Source organism: Mytilus trossulus, chromosome 7 (assembly GCF_036588685.1).
Source record: "Mytilus trossulus isolate FHL-02 chromosome 7, PNRI_Mtr1.1.1.hap1, whole genome shotgun sequence".
Lineage (NCBI taxonomy): Eukaryota > Metazoa > Mollusca > Bivalvia > Mytilida > Mytilidae > Mytilus > Mytilus trossulus.
The window spans coordinates 3,993,592-4,012,897 of NC_086379.1; the positions used below are offsets into that span (position 1 = coordinate 3,993,592).

A 19,306-nucleotide genomic window follows, 5' to 3' on the forward strand; every position below is an offset into this window, starting at 1 on the left:
TTTTATTCAAATGAAATATACAAATCATACCCACAACTTTATTTCTATAAATATGATAAATAAGCTGCACATGAACATCCGGTCCTTTTGTTTCAAATAGATTTATGATATATAATTTAAATGCCAGAAATGTATGTTTTCATTGGGTAAATGTTTAAAATAGAAATTATAAACGGGACTAAAAGTTAAATGCAAGTCAGAAAACTATAAGGTCTGGTATCAGAAGATATGAGTTGCATTTTTCTTCATCCAAAATTTTACCTCGTAAGATCATCAAATAAAGACACTAACCACAAAAGGATTTTCTGTTTGAAAGAATATTTTTTTGTATTTTTGAAAATAGGTGATGAAACTAAAAAAAAGCAATAAAATTTGAATAAAGATTTTTCCGAAAACAACATGCCTTAATAATATTCATGTCTAAATTATCATAAAAAGGATTAAAAAAATCTCATTTGCGATTGAGACAAAAACAAAATCAAAAGAGAATATGTAATTCTTACATCAATATCAATTTCTTAAGTGACCAAAGTTTAGTTTCTTTTTTCACCAAAATGATATATTATAATACATGTGGGCATACTGAGATTATTCTAATTCAAGATAATGACCGACATCTTCGGGGTACTCTTCTGTTTCATCACTCTTAACACTTGTCTCAGTATTGTTGGAAGCAGTTGGAACTAAGTAATCATCACCAATTTCTTCATAGGGAGAGGTGAGGTCGTAAATATTCACATTGTTGATGTTTTCAGGTGCAGCCAAATATCTGAAATATATGACTTCTATTTTATGAAATATTTTTGATATTGAATAGCAATAAATGATTTTTATCAAGCAAAAAAAAATGTAATATTGCAATTTTATGTACGGCAAGATATTTTCATTTAAATATATTGTATATACATATTATAATAAGACTTTACAATAGCGTTACATTTGTAAATATTTATATGTTAATAATATACAATAGTTTTCGATTCAGGAATATACATAGCAATAAATGAAAAATGCTTTTTTCTTCCGTTGTTTTTTCTCATTTCAAATATTTCAAAATCAATATTGAAACATCTTTCCAATTTTTTCTCTGCAAGGATACCAACCAAAAAAGTCAAATGCTAAACCTGACATATAGAACAATGTCATTAACAATAATTACGGTACCACTTTTACTGTATAAGTTTAGCATTGTTGGCAACAATTCCTGTCATTAAAGCTCGAGACCAAACTATTTAAAAAAAAGTTCACTTATTTAAAAGTGAGGAGCTGATAAAAACCAACTTGAAAAGTGTGTTGCTAAAGACTAATCATTAATGATCAAAATGTAAATTTCAATGATAAAAAGTTTTCGAATTCATACCGTTTTTGACAGATCGTACCTCAAATTACGTCATAAACGTTTACAATTTTTAGAGCGTCATTTGTGATTATTTTGTACATGAAACGCGTTAAGTCGCGTACACATTCTAAATTCTTGTATCGTCTATGAAGAGTTTATTTGCAACCACTGGGTCGAAGCCACTGTTAGTTAGGTTTGATCCCCGATTATATCATTAGGCCAGTAGTCAGCATTTCTGTGTTGACATGAGTTGTCATCGATAAGGTCATAACTATGAACTAACTGTATACACATTTTGGATTTTATCGAAGTACTTATGATTGTATTCTCCAGGAGTAGATTACCAGAGCAGAATTCGGCAAACTCCTGTTTAGTGTTGAAATCAGAAATGATCTGGAACTACGTATTTAATTGTTTTTTTAAACACTATTATGTTGATCCGAGGGTCACGTATGAGTCTTTTTAAAACAAAACGCGTGTCTGATATACACATGTTTTATCCTGATATTTTTGATGATAGATATAGGAAGATGTGGTGTGAGTGCCAATGAGACAACTCTCCATCCAAATAACAATTTAAAAAGTAAACCATTATAGGTTAAAGTACGGCCTTCAACACGGAAATTCAACATATTGATATAAAAAAAGAAGATGTGGCATGATGGCCAATGAGACAACTCTCCACACGAGACCAAATGACACCGAAATTAACAACTATAAATTACCGTAATGCTTTTAACAATGACCAAAGCCCATACAGAATAGTCAGATATAAAATGACAAATGTAAAACAATTCAAACGTGAAAACTAACGGTTTAATGTATGAAAAAGAAATTAACACAAAACAAAACAACAAATAACAACCACTGCATCACAGGCTCCTGACTTGGGACGGGCACATGTATTAAGAAATTGCGGGGTTAATCATGTTAGCGGGATCCCAACCCTTCCCTAACCTTAGATAGCGGATGCTACAGTACAACATAAGAACGAGCAAAAAAAAAAGGCTTAACTTATCAAATGATACCAAAAGAAATAAACAAAAACACAGGGTGAACGTGGCCCAGCTTCTTGTATATTCCAAAAACAAAAAGACACTTGGTATTGATCTGAGAGTATTCGCAGTTACTAACAGCTAGTTCAAAGCCGCTAACAACTCATATAAAAAAATCATGCATCTAAGACTCAATGAACAGGTTATATTCTATGTCATTAATATATCTCTACAAAACGTGTCAACCAAAGGGATGATAAACTGTTCAGCTTCAAATATAAGATTTAAATAAAGATGTTATTGTACTCTGTTAAGGATCAATCAACATTATACGTATAAATGGATTTTTCTGACACTTAACATCACATTTACTATGAAGTTAAAGCTTTTAAAATTTTAATTACACTCTTAAAACATCTTGTATTTCTACCAACCTTGGACAGAAGCTTGTAAATGATGAAGCAAGTATATAGAAGAATTTTGTAATTTTCACCCTGTTTTTCTTCATATTACTTATAAATGGACTAGCTAGCATTACATACAGTCTGCAGTTAAAACTTGTAAAACATGCATAAGATTCATAAACCATCATGGAGTTTTAATAAAATTTGACTGTAGCTTCTTACAATCAACCGATAGTATATCAAGAAGAAAATCTGTTAAATGATTTTTCACCATTTTTGAGTCTGTGACTAACAGCACAAGTAGATTAGACACTGGGTTCCGCGGAACCCTTACGAATTTTGTTCATGCACTAATTTATAACAAATACCACTTAGTCTAGATAGTCTTGAACAAGTTTAACTAGCAATAAATGGTTTGGTTTCAGTAATTTTACTTCTACACAAAGCTTCAATTTGATTTATCTAGACATATCTCGTAAAAATAAAACAAATAACAACAAATGCAAATAACACTTATTGACTTATTGCGTCAGAAGGGCTTTTCTTGATTTAGATTTACCTGGTTACGCCCCAACCTACACTTGTGAAAGTCAGCAATGTATATACACATAAAACATAAAAAGCCGAGGAACCAACACAGAACTAAAAACGATAGCCAAGTAGGTATTGTCAAGTTCCTTGAAGGAGTTTTAATCCTAGCCTGTCAGTATCTAGCACCAACTACTGATCTGTTGATAATATTGAGGACCTACTGTATATCAAAAGTGTTGTAAATGTACAAGTTAGAAATATCAAGGATGTTCATGAAGTATATTTGTCGGGAATGATAACAAACATTCACCCATACAACAAATACAACGAAATACTAGAAAGGTGTGTCAACTATCCATATACAATTTGTAGACAACTTTTAATCAATACATTACACAAATATAATATATAACTCTACTCACATAGCTCTAGAGGCAGTCAGTACCTGTGAATCTATAAGAAATTTAATTATCATCAATGATGATGACGTATTTAGCTATCAATTAATTTGACCATTTCGTCGTCAGTTTAATAAAAAAAAAATCATATTTTCTTTGTTCTTTAACACTTTGAATTGTTTTACATTTTTTTTGGGGTCCTTTTATAGCTGACTATGTGGTATGGGATTAGCCCATTGTTGAAGGCCGTTGGGTGATATGTAGTTGTTAATTTCTGTTTCATTTTTGTCTCTTGTGGATAGTTGTCTCTTCAGCAATCATAACACATCTCATTTTTTTATATGTGATTTTGTAAAAATAAGATATATTAAAAATGTTATTGTTGTTTGTTGTTGATGTATATTTTATCTGTAAAGAGTTCCTTAAAATTCAGCTACGAATATCTAAATAAAATCTTTAATGATTTAATAAAAGGTAATTATGATCCATTTCAAAAGGTAGGTATAAATATATTTAAAACATAACAGTTACTGTGCATGCATTTACATGTACAGAAAGATGGGTGGATAAATCAATTGCGCAAATATAGTTTTAAACAATTACTTGTAATAGTTCAGCTTTTAAATTTCAGCAAAGCAACCAAAGACTGAATATTGGCATTTGCAGCTTATATTACAACAACTGACAAAATCAATGCATAGGAAATTACAGTAAAATTTGGAATGACTCCAACATGAGATAAAAAAATCACTTTCTGAATTGAAAAATCTTTATTCTGTAATCCTTTTTTAAGTTGCTAGCTTTTAAATTGGTGTTATGAATTGACACATTTACTTGTTATAATACTTACTTCGTCTGTGGCGGCAGATCAAAGCAGTTGATAAAATAACTGTTATCAAAAGTAAAATCGTTCCAAATGATAGCCAGCTGAACAGTCTTAAGTTAAAAACATTAGAGCCTACTAAAAATAAATATCACATTAAATTAATGATCAGGTTTTTTTTAAAGTTTAAGAACCGATCTATATCGATAAGTTTGTTTTTGGTGTTTAACAACCATTCTGTCTCCCAAAAAAAGACCACGATGAAAGAAAGCCTCCATTTTCTTTAGTTGTATATTTAAGGTATATAAAATTGATAAATAATTGCTTCATTATAACAACTTGCAACCGACCATTCTTTCGCATGTTTCATTCTATTATCCAATCAAGAGGCATTGACGTAGATATCAAATTTTTTTTTGATTTTTTAAGAGACGTAGAGATTTTGTTTCGTGTTATTCTTGCTTTTTATTTTAGCGTTATAACATGTATAATGAGTGCCTTTTACATTTCAATTTTCTGTGTTGTTTCTACTGGTTTCAGTCATCCGTTTGTTGGTCCATATAAACAAACTGCATATCTATTATTGTTATAGTGGTTTTTTTTTATAAATACTGTTCCAAACATTAACAATTATTTTCATAAAGTCTTCTTTATTCAGATTATTCCAAATTTTTCTAAATGTCACGAAGAATACATAATAAACATGTCTAAGTTGCCTTTAAATAATTGTTTATTAGTTTGTTTTGTCAACCCTGTGTGTTTATAGCATTTCTGATAGACTAGTTCATTTTTAAAACAATTGTTAATGGCATGTAGCTGTTTACTACATTAAGTTTGTTTCTTAACGGATTTTTGTTTCTTAAAAGAAAGGAATTGACATGTCTTTTTGTTTCTTCAATGCGCATGTTGTGACTTTGCATGACATAAATTCTTTTCTGATACATTGTGATATGTACAGGATATTGTATTCTTTAAGACAAAGATGAGACCAAACGAAATACCACAATACATTGATGGTTAATATTTAATTTTTGTGGTATATAGACGCAAGAAGATCTGATATAAGAGCGAAGGAGACAACTCTCCATCCGAGTAAAATTTTGTAAAAAGTCAAAAATTATAGGTGAAATCGTTATTAAATGTACCAGGCTTATAATTCAATACGTCAGACGCGCGTTTTGTCTACAGAAACTCAACGATGACGCTCAGATCAAAATAGTTATAAAGCCAAACAAGTTCAAAGTTGAAGAGCATTGAGAGCCCAAAATTCCCAAAAAATATACCAAATACGGCTAAGATAATTTATGCCAACGATAGGAAAATCCAGAGTATTTCGAAAAAATCATATATGTTATATGGTATGATACTAAACCCCTCACGGGAAGTAGTGTGCCTGATATTCATAAGATGAAGACATACTCTTTCAATCAGTTTAATTGTAGTCTGGATCTGGCATGTCAGTTAACTGCTAGTAGTCTGATGTTATTTATGTATTATTGTCATTTTGTTTATTTTCTTTGGTTACATCTTCTGGCATCAGAATCAGACTTCTCTTGAACTGAATTTTAATGTGCGTATTGTTATGCGTTTACTTTTCTGCAATGGCTAGATGTAAGGGGGAGAGTTGAGATCTCATTAACATGTTCAACCCCGCTGTAATTTTGTACCTGTCCCAAGTCAGGATCCTCTGGTCTTTAGTAGTCTGGATTATTTTTAATTCTAGTTGCTTGTGTACAATTTGAAGTTTAGTATTGCGTTCTTTATCACTGAACTAATATATATATTTGTTTAGGGGCCAGCTGAAGGACGCCTCCAGGAGCGGGAATGTTTTGCTGCCTTGAAGACCTGTTGGTGACTTTCTGATGTTGTCTGCTGTTTGGTCGGGTTGTTGTTTCTTTGACACATTCCCCATTTCCATTCTCAATTTTTTTCTGAAAACAAGCAATTTATAAAAATAACAAATTGAATAATTTTCGGAATTTTAAATCCTCAATGCTCTTCAACTTCATACTTGTTTGGCTTTATAAATATTTTGATATGAGCGTCACTGATGAGTCTTATGTAGACGAAACGCGCGTCTGGCGTACTGAATTATAATCCTGGTACCTTTGATAACTATTTACACCACTGGGTCGATGCCACTGCTGGTGGACGTTTCGTCATCGAGGGTATCACCAGCCCAGTAGTCAGCACTTCGGGGTTGACATGAATATCAATTATGTGGTCATTTTTATAAATTTCCTGAATATAAAACTTTGAATTTTCGAAAAACTAAGGATTTTCTTATCCCAGGAATAGATTACATTAGCCGTAATTGGCACCACTTTTCGGAATTTTAGATCCTCCATGCTCTTCAACTTCGTACTTGTTTGGCTTTATAAATATTTTGATATGAGCGTCACTGATGAGTCTTATGTAGACGAAACGCGCGTCTGGCGTACTAAATTATAATCCTGGTACCTTTGATAACTATCAACACTGAAGTGCTGATTACTGTACGGACTACAATACCGAACCTTTGAATTTTAATCACGAGGAATTACATTGAAAGAGTGTTATAGATCCTTAATAAGTAGGAAAAGTAAAGTAATACCATTATCATGATTGTTGAATTCAAATTCCATTTTTGTCGTTCCATACTCATTATCAATCAAAAGATAGCACTTAAATATAGCGTAGTCGTTACTGACTGTGAGATTTGCGATGTAACCATTGTGGGTTAAAATTTTCCCATACATTCTTATCACTAAAACATCTTTCGACATATTTTGGAAATATTGTGTTGAGTTTGGTAGCAGCATTGTTTTGTAAAACCATCTCGGGTTATATGGTCTCTTTACTGATAAAAACTTGACAGATAATGTCACAGCTTTGTCAATCGTTATAATTTTGTCAATTTCCACAGGAGGACCTGGATGAAAAACAAAATGATAAAATGAAATTTCATTAAAAATTCAGAATTGAAAAAATCTCATTACCAGGGAAAACATTATATACTTATTTTTATAAAAATAAGGCTGTTTGTTTTCTTGTTTGAATTGTTTTACATAGTCATTTCGGGGCCTTTTATAGCTGACTATGCGGTATGGGATTTGGTCATTGTTGTAGGCCATACTGTGGTGTAAAGTTGCTAATTTATGTGTCGTTTTGGTCTCTTTTGAATAGTTGTCTCATTGGCAATCATACCACATCTTCTTTTTAATGTTTATTTGTTCACGTACATTTTACGTGCTGTATTTAGAATTGATCCCTGCTTCAATATGACAAAATTAGTATGCACGATCATCCTGACGCTTCGGCATTTGCCATTGGATGTGAAGCAACCAACATTCAATTAATCATAATGCACTCTTGAGGTTTTTAAAGCATTTGTTTAACCATATGTTTGTTTTTCAATACTATATTGATTTTTGTCATTTATAATATTTATCTCAGCATAATAATCAATTAAGATATAAACCTCTTTGAACAAAATACTGATCAAGATGATTTTAAATTGAATATGCAACCGAATAAAAATGCATTGCTATGAAACTGCAAGATAAACATAAAAATAATAAGATTATAAACGAACTACTAAATTAGAATTGACTAAGTATAATCTACATCTGTCATAACTATATATATTTACAGTTACAAATGTGTGTTTTTTTATTTTGTTTTTGTTGTAGTTGTTGAAAACACCGGCTCATTATTACACCAAAAAGTGCACGCAGATTGCATAATTTATTTTTTTAAGTATTGAGTTGAATCAAAATTCTAAGTTTTGAAACGTCAGTCATTTAACTAATTATTGATTAACGAATCAATTTTGGAGGTGATGCTTACTAATTGATACATTTAGTTGTACATTAAAAACTATTAATTGTTGTTTTTAAAATATTTTAAATCATTGTTATTCACGGCATTTAACAGATTATTAGGCCACACCAATTTAATTTCTTGTTTTACGGATTTTTGGACTTCAAAAAATGGGGCGAGCGAGCGATTTGAAAATTTTAATAAAAAAATATTTAATTTGCACATTTTTGAGGCGAAGCTTAAAAAGTAAAGGCGAGCGATTATAATTTTTTTTTTGTAAATATAAAATAGGAGGTTTTGACTATATTAAAACTTGATTTATCACTTGTACCTTGACATTTCTTTAATTTATGAAATATTTTTTCCCTGTTCAACAAGAAATAATTGAATAATTAAATCTGGTCTATGTATGTGTGACTGACAATGAGACAATTCTCCATCCAAGTCATAATTAGGTTCAGAACAACCCCTTAATGTAATGAATATCCCTTTTATGAGGGGTCATATAAGTTATAATATATTTTTTTTGTAAAAACACTTCAAGTACAAAAGGGCTAATATTTTCCCAAAGAAATATAATATTTGGTATTAAATGGTCAAAACATATCCAAGAATTTTGTAATATTCCTGGACTTTAACCTTGTTAACACCTTTACTTTAACAGTTTAATATTATTCAAAATAAAAAATGTAAGTGGACCCATCCCTCTTTTAGAAAAGTGGTTTAAAATATGATGTATTTCTCCTCAATTTGAGTAAAACATTCTAAGTTGTCAAAGATTTTGTATAGTAGCACTATACAAGTCCTTAGTATTTCTATTTTCTTTTCTACATCAGTAGATATGGTAAAATGACCCCTTCAGGGCCCTTGTCTGAGGGAGGGTTGTTCCAAACCTGATAATAACAAACATAAGTCAAAGTACGGCCTTTTACACAGAGCTTTGATCCAGACCAACCAGCAACCTATAAGGCACCACAACTTAGTATTGTACACAATTCGAACAGGAAAACCAACGATCGAATTTATATTTCCAAACGGGAAAACACCAATGAACCTGCCACATCAACAAACGATAACGGCTGAACAATAGGTCCCTTAATAAACCTGAACAGGTGCACAAACCTGCAGCGGACATGACCGTCACCATACTTTATAATTGCAGTTGAAGGCAAATCCTTCAGGAGTTCTTTGTACTTTATTTCCACGAACATTTTGTTATAGGGAATATAAGTTAGGGGGAAAGAAACCAACGTTTTGTTCTGTACTGGTATTTCCGGTTATATATTTACTTGTCCTGCTTCCATTTATATCGGAGCACTCCCAGGTGAAATAAATTAATTGGTTTCATGCTGAAACAAATATTCTCGCAGATATTTACAGTGTTGTGGGGTACTGATAGGTTTAAAATCGTTATATAAAGGCTAGACTGTGATTTATAAACAAATGTTGAGATCTTTTTATAATAATTACAAAAAAAACGGTGCGGGAAATGGACATGATTTCATTTCCGGATGCGGGAAGCGGGAAAATAATAAAAATAAAAAAAATCTGTTTTGAAAAAAATAGATGCAGGCCGGTCCGTCGAACAAGGAATCAAATTGGTGTGGCCTTAGGACATTTAATTAATGATGCCTCAGCGTAGTTAATAAGATGACACATGTACATAAATAGATTAGCTACCGTTAACGGTCACACTAGTAAAACTTTTTTGATGTAACATCTGTTGAGAGTCTTTGTTCCATGCTTCACAGATGTATTCACCATTGTCTTCATAATTACAAGAATCAATTGATAGAAATGAAATATTCCCCGTTACATTTCCTGCCTCAGATCTTATAAATGTTCCATGAAATCTGTGCTCAAACGGTGAGAATCCAAATTCTGACATTTCGCCACTGATTGTGCATGATATAATGACGGAATCTGTGTTATTGCAGAATATCTTATCATTGATATCAAGAATCGGTGCTCCTGGAATTTAAAATTTTCAAAGGTTTCAAAATTAAAGTAAAATAAAAAGACCCGTTCTGTATGTAACCTTCATAAGTAGTTATTTCTTTATGGGAAATATATTATCGTTTACCGTACAATTTGCAAAGTAAACCAAATTTTTGCCTACTATAGCAATTTGTATATGCCGTAATCTCCTAGGGTTATCGTCAATTGTCAACTGTTTTTAATAGTGTTTGTACAAAAAATCTGTCAGTGCACCCGAAAAAGGCAGTACTACTTGTGGTGTTTGAATTCAATGTGAACCAATTGTTTTATTTTACATTGTTGTCCATTTTTTGCTTAAACCATCGAATCACTTTTTTTCTTTCCTATTTGACCTGTTTACCTTAATGTTTTTTGTTGATTTTCCTTGCAGCGCATACGCAACACTATTTGTCTACTCTATTCGACATATTTCTAAGTTCATGGGCTACAGGATTTTGGATAATTTCACGCTTTGTACACCAATATCAAAATGATATTGTACGATCAATTCGATATCTTCTTATATTTGATCAATCACCAATTTATTAGCACAATGTTACCCATTAACAGCGTACGATTTTATAAAACACTCATCTAGAATACAGCAGACCCTAACTTAGATATTTATCATTACTTGATGCTATAAACGAGACATACATGTATGCACAAATATACGTAAATGTCAAATCTGGATTAAAAAATATTGACAATGATATTATTTAAACATGAAGTAAAAACAAGTAATAAAGCTGAATAAGGTCACAATAAAGCAACACAAGCTATCTCATAACTCTAAATTATCATATTAGTTATGTCAAACAATTGGAAGGTATAGCTTGCTAACTGTTAACCCAGGTTTAATCTACAATTTTCTACATAAAGAAATGTCTTCACTAAGTCAGGAATGCGACAGTTGTTTTCCATTCGTTTGATTTGTTTCAGCTTTTGAATTTGCCAGTTGATAGGGAATTTCCGATTTGAATTTTCCTTTGAAATCGGTGTAATTTCTATTTTACTTTTCACTTACATCTATGTAGTGATAAAAAAAAACATGTTTATGCAATTATATAGATGTGGTGTAGTCAATCATATAGTACTTACTATTTACATGCAGTTTGATTGAAGATGACTTTGTAATCACGCCTGAGGCTTTACATGAACACTTTGTTCCATTGTCTAACGACGTCACCATTTTGGAAAATTTAGCGACGTATGTATTATTTTCACGCTCACTTGTTTGAACAATTCTGTCAAGACATTGCATGCGAATATGGAATAGGGAATTCGTGGAAATTGTTCTGCACGTTATTGCAACAACACTGCCGGCAGATAGCGGCAATTCTTTATCGAATAAAATGAATGGACCGTTTATATCTGCAACAAGAAGTGAAATAAAATGGAGAAATACGTTTCCACAGATAATCATACAAATATAAATATAATTGAAAATGTCGTTTGTTTCCTTGATATTTGTTAATAGTTTTGTCTTTCTTTAAAATTTGAATCTCACTGACGCAGTTGATCACTGTGTCAGGTTCACATTTCGTTATTACAAATATAAAGTCTTGTTTTTTTTTTTGTAATGCTTACAAAAGAATGGTGAGAATGAACTTTGTTTTATACGCACCAACTACTGATACAAAAAGGCAATCAGATAATGAGCCAAACATCTTGAAATCCATAGAACATCGAAATGCTAAGTCTCCTGTATCTAATTCTGAAAAATACTGCAACGTGAAACTTCTTCCATCTGCCAAACACTGGCACATATGCCTTTTACAATCTGATGCCTCCAGGCTTGAGAAACAGCCGCTTGCATTTTTACTTATCTTTGTATAAAACTGGTTGTTAACATAAAAATAAACCGCCGAAACAGTCGATTCTGTATTTGAGGTACACAAGAGAGAAATCGTTTGTTGCCTTTGGACAAATTTCGGTCCACTTAAAGTTATTCTCGGCGATACGATAAACCCTGAAAAAGTAAGACCTCATTAGTTTAGTTTGTACAACTTGAACGATACACAATTGTAAATGATAATGACTTGTTATTATTTCAAATATTGCACGACGGTTCCAACCAATCAAATCAATCAAGAAACAGCAATTTGAAGATAACCGTTAGTGAACTATCGAAACAACTACTGACAGTATTCCCTCGGTCTAAATGGCAATATCAAAGAACAATGGAATATACAACATTATCATTTAAAACTGTTTACTCCGGTGAGGGGGGAGGGGTTGAACATTCAGACGTTTCTCTATTCCCGTCACATTATATAAAAGCCTGTTCAAAGTAAATGAAGTGTTTTGCCAGAAATCAGGCCGTTGAGTTTCTATTTGAACTGTTTCATATTTTATTATTTCATAGCTTTTTTATGATGCCTTTATACTGTGGTGGCTTTGTTCGTTTTTGAAAGACACACTTTGATCTATAGTTGTATCCATGTCATGTGCGCTTTATTATATTTCAAAAAGTAAAATCACAAAAAATACTGAACTTAGAGGAAAATCAATTCGGAAAGTCCATTACCACAAGGCAAAATCAAATAACAAAACGCATTAAAAACGAATGGACAAGAACTGTCATATTTTGACTTGGTACAGGCATTTTCGAATGTAGAAAAATGTTGGATTAAACCTGGTTCTATAGCGCTAACCCTCTCACTTTAATGACAGTATTATCAAATTCCGTAATTGATATTTGCAACCTATCCTAATTTTTATACTATCCGTCAGTCATATTTAATAATACGTCATGTATAAGGCTACGAGCCGTCAGTCAAAATATAACATCAACATTGTGAGATTTGAAAATTGTTATGAACATATAAAATTACTTAAAAGACTCTCTACATTGCATGAGATACATATATATTTTTGTGCAATTATACCTTTTGGCATTTCAACATCGACAGTGATATTTTCGAATCCATGAACACACCTCCATAAACCATTCAAAAGATTAACATTTGGAGGTCTTTTAACGACAAATACTGTTTCACCAGATGACAAGTCTTGTGTAACGTTGTTCGTTTTTGGATTAGAACACATTGAATTTGGATATGGCAGCAAGCAGTATGCTATTTCATAACCGGACGGACTAAATATCGTGACGCTCGACACTATTTTATCTGCTTTGCACGTTAATCTAAATTGATCACTGTTTACAATCCATGTGATGCATATACTTCCGTAGATTTCGAAAACATCTGTTTAAAAAAAATCAAATAAGTCTAAAAATAAACCTGAAACAAGTCTATAAATTTTCTATAAAAGCTATACAGTCATACATCATTGTTTCTATACACAATTTAAGTTGGAGTTTGGCCAGGAATTATGCAAAAAAAGGAAATATAGTGATATACAATGTGTAAACTTTTTCATGTATTTGTATTTAGAGATTTTGTGAAGATAGTACTGAATCATGGCGAGTCAAACGTTTCAAAACTGGAAAAAAATAATGATTAAAAAAAGCATTTTCAAAACATGTATTTTGCAGACCAAATAAAGAGGGATAAATTATTAGTTTCAGAACTATATTCTCTATGAATTCAAATGTTTGCATTTAATCACTTCCATATTTCAATAACATACTTTTATCAGCTCTGTTGCGTTTAGCATTGAGAAGATACTGTAACAGTGGACGATATTGAGAGTGAATCATTGAAATTGTTTAGTCAAAACTATGTTGAAGGTGACCTATAATTGCTAATGTTTGTGTCATTTTTGTCTTTTGTGGATAGTTGTCTCTTTTGCAATAATACCACATCTTCTTTTTTACATTAAACCCTTTTTTCAAAACAAAAAAATACACACTGAGATTTAAAAACCTAAAACAACACACTGAGATTTTAAAATTACACACTGAGATTAAAAAAACATGAAAAACACACACTGAGAAATTAAAATTACATACTGAGATTTTAAAAAGGCCACACTAAGATTAAATCAATTGAAAAACACACACTTAGAATTGTTTAAAATTACACACTGAGATTCACATTGAGATTATTATGCAAGTTACTAATGAATATTCATGAGATGAATAATTCAACAGATTATTATCTTGGTTTCTCGAACTCTTGTCATTATAATAATGTGGTTCCTTCAACCAACATTCATAATAAAGGGCATTAAGGCCTAGTTTTGGCCCAAGAAAATGAATTGTTTGATAACTATTTCAAATTGGCACATAATGTTTAGAAATGTATAGGGTCAAGAAATATAAATGATAAACATTATGATTTTTTCTGATGACGTCACAATTACGTCATGATATGTACTATTTTCATAAAAAAATATAAAAAAACCAACAGAATTTATGCAGTTTTCTGACTTTATTTCCGTTGTGGAAACATCCTGCGCAACCGAGAAACCACACTAATTTGACAAAAGCTTTATTATAACTATTGGCATCATCTCACCAAATATAAAGTTGTTTCTTGGGTGCGCACATACTTTCTCAGTCTAAAAAATACTTAACATTTGATGAAAAAATAAGGAAAATCACGAAATTTAACAAAATATGCAAATTAGGTTATGATTTGTTGTCATGGTAACTTGTTCGATGTCAAATTTGTCTTTTTTTTTTCTAAGTACCTAATGCCTTAGACAAGTTTTCAGTAATAGAAGGATAGTTATGATAACTTTGTAATTTGTAGTAATTTTTGGGCCAAATAAGGGCCTTATTGCCCCTACTCCTTTCATACCACATCTTCTTATGTCTATATATTAAGACCTTTTTTTGGTAACTCATATTCACAAGATTGTTGTCTATATAATTCAGACTAATATAATTGCTAACAGCGTATTGGGATTGTTTGCTCAAAACTTTTTAAGCATAGGTCCTTTTTCAAACGTTTTTCAATGTTTTCTATTTTTGTTACATTTATATGCTATAATCGGCACTTGGGTAAAAATGTCTTTGCATTGTTTTTCTTTTTGTAGATTGTTCCAACATTTCTTATAATTTTTCAAGTATTTTACCATGATGTGATCATATGTGAGACAAATAATACATGTCTGTGGTTATATTTTGTAATGAGAGTAAGGTATTTTTCATGTTCTATTGGTCCCTTACGTCGTATTCCTAATGTATTTTATAAAATATTTGGCGCCAGATTTAGGGAGTTACGAGTTCTGTCCCCTAGTTGTTTTCAGCTTGTAATAGATTAAGATTACGTATGCTAATTAGATATATGCGCATTAAAAATGCACACAACTCTCAGTGTGTAATTGTAAATTCTCAGTGTGTGTTTTTTCAGTTTATTTCATCTTAGTGTGTCTTTAAGAAATCTCAATGTGAAATTTTCAGTTCTCATTGTATAATTTTCAATTCTTAGTATGTGTTTTTCATTTTTCATAATCTCAGTGCGTCTTTATGAAATCTCAGTGTTTAATTTCTTATTCTCAGTGTGTATTTTTTTTGTATTTTAATCTCAGTGTTTTTTTTTTTAAAATCTCAGTGGTTTTTTCTTAAAATTCTCAGTGTATAAAATTCAGTCGAAAAATGTTTTAAGCATTCATTTAGTTTTGACGAGAACTACTTGTCATACCTTAAGTCATTATTCTTCATGTGAAGGCTATACTTACATGTAAAAATTTATTCAAATGTTATTAACACCATTCAGGGATGAAGTGTAGAAACTATTGGGGAATTTACGATTTGCTTTTGGCTTACAAAATTTTGATCAAAATATCTACATGTATGATGGGTTTATTTCTGACCGTTCATAAAACAAATATTTACGTTACACTTTTTACAGAATTTTATTTTGGTCATCAGCTTTAGAGTGATGATTTCGTAACGTGTTGTATAAAACTAAGACGAGGTGGTATATTGCGAAGAGACACTACATTTATTATAAACTACATCTGATAGGTCTTAATTTATAGATCTAGTTATTCATGATTTTTTTTTCTGATAGGTATGAAAAAAAATCTGCCCATCCATCCCCACCTGTCAGAAATTATATGGAATGACCCATATCCAACTGGTGAATCTAAGACGGGATCAGAGTCCCTTTTGTGACGTTCAATGCAATAAACAAGGCCATATATTTCGAACTCTCTTTTATGTAGGGTTGTAGTCCCCTTTGCTTCCCTGTATCCCTAGCTTGGACACAATCAAAGGTTTAAAAATGAGTCTTTGCCTCTTGTTTGCCAAACAACTGAAATTAAGAATAAACACAAATACTTAACGAACTTGTTGGCTAATAGTCAGTATAGATAATTGGTCTATGTACTTTTCTTTAATGGAGTATTTACCTTATGAGCTCGCAACTAAAATTATAAACATATATATGACTTTATTTAGTTCTTTTATAAGTATCAGTTCTATCTTATTAACACAAATGTTCTTAGAAAGCATGCCACTGGATATTTTTTTGCAAACAACAGCATATTCCGTTTTCTGTCATTCGCCTCTTTAGAAAATCCTTAATACACCATTAATTTCTTACTTGGAACACAAATTACTCAAAAACCAGCCGACTTTATAAATAGCTTAACCTTCCACTTGATCATTTCGTTTTATATTGTACCGATGACTGCCAGGTGTTTCCCCTCAAGGCAACCGTTTCTCACGTGATTAATACTCGTTTTTGGAATCAACTTTTAAGAAATGTACAGGTAGTATTTCCTGGAAAAGCTAATTGTTAAATTCAATACACTGTTTTGAACAAATGAATAGGGAAAATAAGTATATTAAATTGCAAAACTAGATGTGTCCAAGCGACACGAATGGTCCCGTCTCAAAAAGTTGAAAAATCTGCAAATTCAATATGAACACATGTGGACAAAAACATGATGGTAGTTTCACATATAAAAAATCAGCTCAAAATCTAGAATAGAGAAAAAATCCGTATAACTGTGATTTTCAATAATTAATCAAAGTCCAAAGCTCGTAAATTCAGCAAAAATAAGCGGAGCGGAACGAAACTTAAGCTTGCTCTATAACTCATCATGGTTAACTCACATACCAAAATTAGTCCAATATATGAAGGCGTTTAGTTAAAAAGTCTGTATAATGTGATTTTCAACAATATCTCAAACTCCAAAGCCCATAATTTCGGCAAAAATTATTTGAGCACAACGAAACTTCAATTTGATCTGTAATTCATCATTGTTAACTCACATATATAAAATATGCCCAATATCTGAAAGCGTTTAGAAAACAGTCTGTATAACTATGATTTTCAACAATTTCACAAAGTCCAAAGCCTGTAATTTCGACAAAAATTAGTTGAGAGGAACTAAACTTGAGCTGTAACTCATCATAGTTTAAAACTCACATAACAAAACACTAGCCCAATATCTGAAGGCGTTTAGCGTTTAGAAACAAAATCCGTGTAACTGTGATTTTCAACAATTTTTCAAAGCCCAAAGGCCGTAATTTCGGCAAAAATTAGTGGGGCAGAACGAGACTTCAACTTGATCTGTTACTCATCATGGTTTACGTACATGCCAAAAATCAGCCCAATATCTGAAGGCGTTTAGAAAAAACTCCGTATAATGGTTTGTTGCGTAATGACTGCATGACAGATTTACGGAAAGACGGAAAGACGGAATTTCGAACAAGGGTAAAACCAAACGACACCGACAACTTCGTTGCGGGGCCATACAAACATTTAAACTGTCTCCTTTAAGCTTTCGTAAAACTGGACGAGTTTAAATAGTTTCTGACCATTTTGATCAATTTTGATAAAATTTGATTCGTGAAGTTTGTCACTGTACCTGTTCGGAATTTTACACTTCCACTTGAATTACTATGGGATCTGATCTCTCTGACTACAGTTATATTATAGCATAATAAAGAATAAGTAATAAGTACACTATCATCATTCAAACATTGAACAGTAAAAGTTAAAATGAAGCTTTTCAAACTCCAACAATAGCTAAAGTTTATACAGTTCCACATGACTATTGTAGCTCAATATAAGACTTACATTTAAGCAGACAATACGTAAATATCATATAACCATCCATTTTGTTCCTGTTTTTTAAAATTATCAAATTTGTCTACGATGCATTTTTTATTTCCTGATCTGCTTGTTAACTATCCGATAGCAATAACAATTTGATTATTTTACATACATGTATATTGAATGATATCCGGTTGACATAAAAATATGGAAATGAAATAGGAAATATATAATTGGTGATTGTCATTTTGCAATATTAAAAAAAACCATCTGCATTATAGATATTGTATTTTTACAATTATCATAATTAATAAAAGTTCCTCTATTTCGGCCAAATTGATATTAAAGTCATTTTTTAACTGAATGTAAAGATGTATGTTAATAAGACTTGCAGCTCCTACACAGACTTTGTAAAACGTCATCAGTGTCTGAGTAGAAAGTTGATGAACCAGAGGTATGTCAAAAAACATCTTGTCCTTTTTCTAAAATAGCTCATCGGAACGTAACAAGACCTTGTTAATAAATATTCCGTATCAACTTCTCAAATTATACATGATGGTCTTGATGTATAAGTTCTGCGTACTGATTTTGTTTTTATGCCCCACCTACGATAGTAGAGGGGCATAATGTTTTCTGGTCTGTGCGTCCGTTCGTCTGTTCGTCCGTTCGTCCGTCCGTTCGTCCGTCCGTCTGTCCCGTTTCAGGTTAACGTTTTTGGTCAAGGTAGTTTTTGATGAAGTTGAAGTCCAATCAACTTCAAACTTAGTACACATGTTTCCTATAATATGATATTTCTAAATATAGTGCAAAATTAGAGTTGTTATCCCAATGTCACGGTCCACTGAACATAGAAGATGATAGTGCGAGTGGGGCATTCGTGTACTGAGGACACATTCTTGTTCATCTTAACAGCGTGTTTTATAGTTCTTTCATTTGTCTTTGTTTTATTATCAATATTACTTTTACTGTTGAATGGTTTTATGTGATATCCGTTTGACGTGGCTCTGTACTTATACATCTCGTCAATGTGTTTGTATTGGCTTTTATTTTTTGGTGGTTTGTTTTGTATATGCGACTTTTTGTATTTCTTTTGTGCTTATAACGTGTCTCTGTACT

At 31.7% G+C, this 19,306-nt stretch overlaps 2 protein-coding genes across 2 annotated transcripts; both read right to left on the bottom strand.

Moving 5' to 3' along the window:
- Positions 1 to 419: 419 nt before the first annotated feature.
- Positions 420 to 11,624, bottom strand: LOC134726769 (uncharacterized). The gene is made up of 6 exons (XM_063591183.1): positions 11,370 to 11,624; positions 9,972 to 10,262; positions 7,084 to 7,401; positions 4,518 to 4,628; positions 3,692 to 3,722; positions 420 to 769 (listed from the first exon to the last, which is right to left on the bottom strand). The coding sequence occupies exons 1-6, from the start codon at positions 11,530 to 11,532 to the stop codon at positions 589 to 591; spliced, it is 1,095 nt and encodes a 364-aa protein (XP_063447253.1). The 5' UTR covers positions 11,533 to 11,624; the 3' UTR covers positions 420 to 588.
- Positions 11,625 to 11,854: 230 nt separating this feature from the next.
- LOC134726110 (uncharacterized) lies at positions 11,855 to 18,330 on the bottom strand. Its single transcript, XM_063590507.1, has 3 exons — positions 18,215 to 18,330; positions 13,160 to 13,477; positions 11,855 to 12,240 (listed from the first exon to the last, which is right to left on the bottom strand). Exons 1-3 carry the CDS (start codon positions 18,252 to 18,254, stop codon positions 11,855 to 11,857), a joined length of 744 nt encoding a protein of 247 aa, XP_063446577.1. The 5' UTR covers positions 18,255 to 18,330.
- Between the last annotated feature and the right edge of the window lie 976 nt (positions 18,331 to 19,306).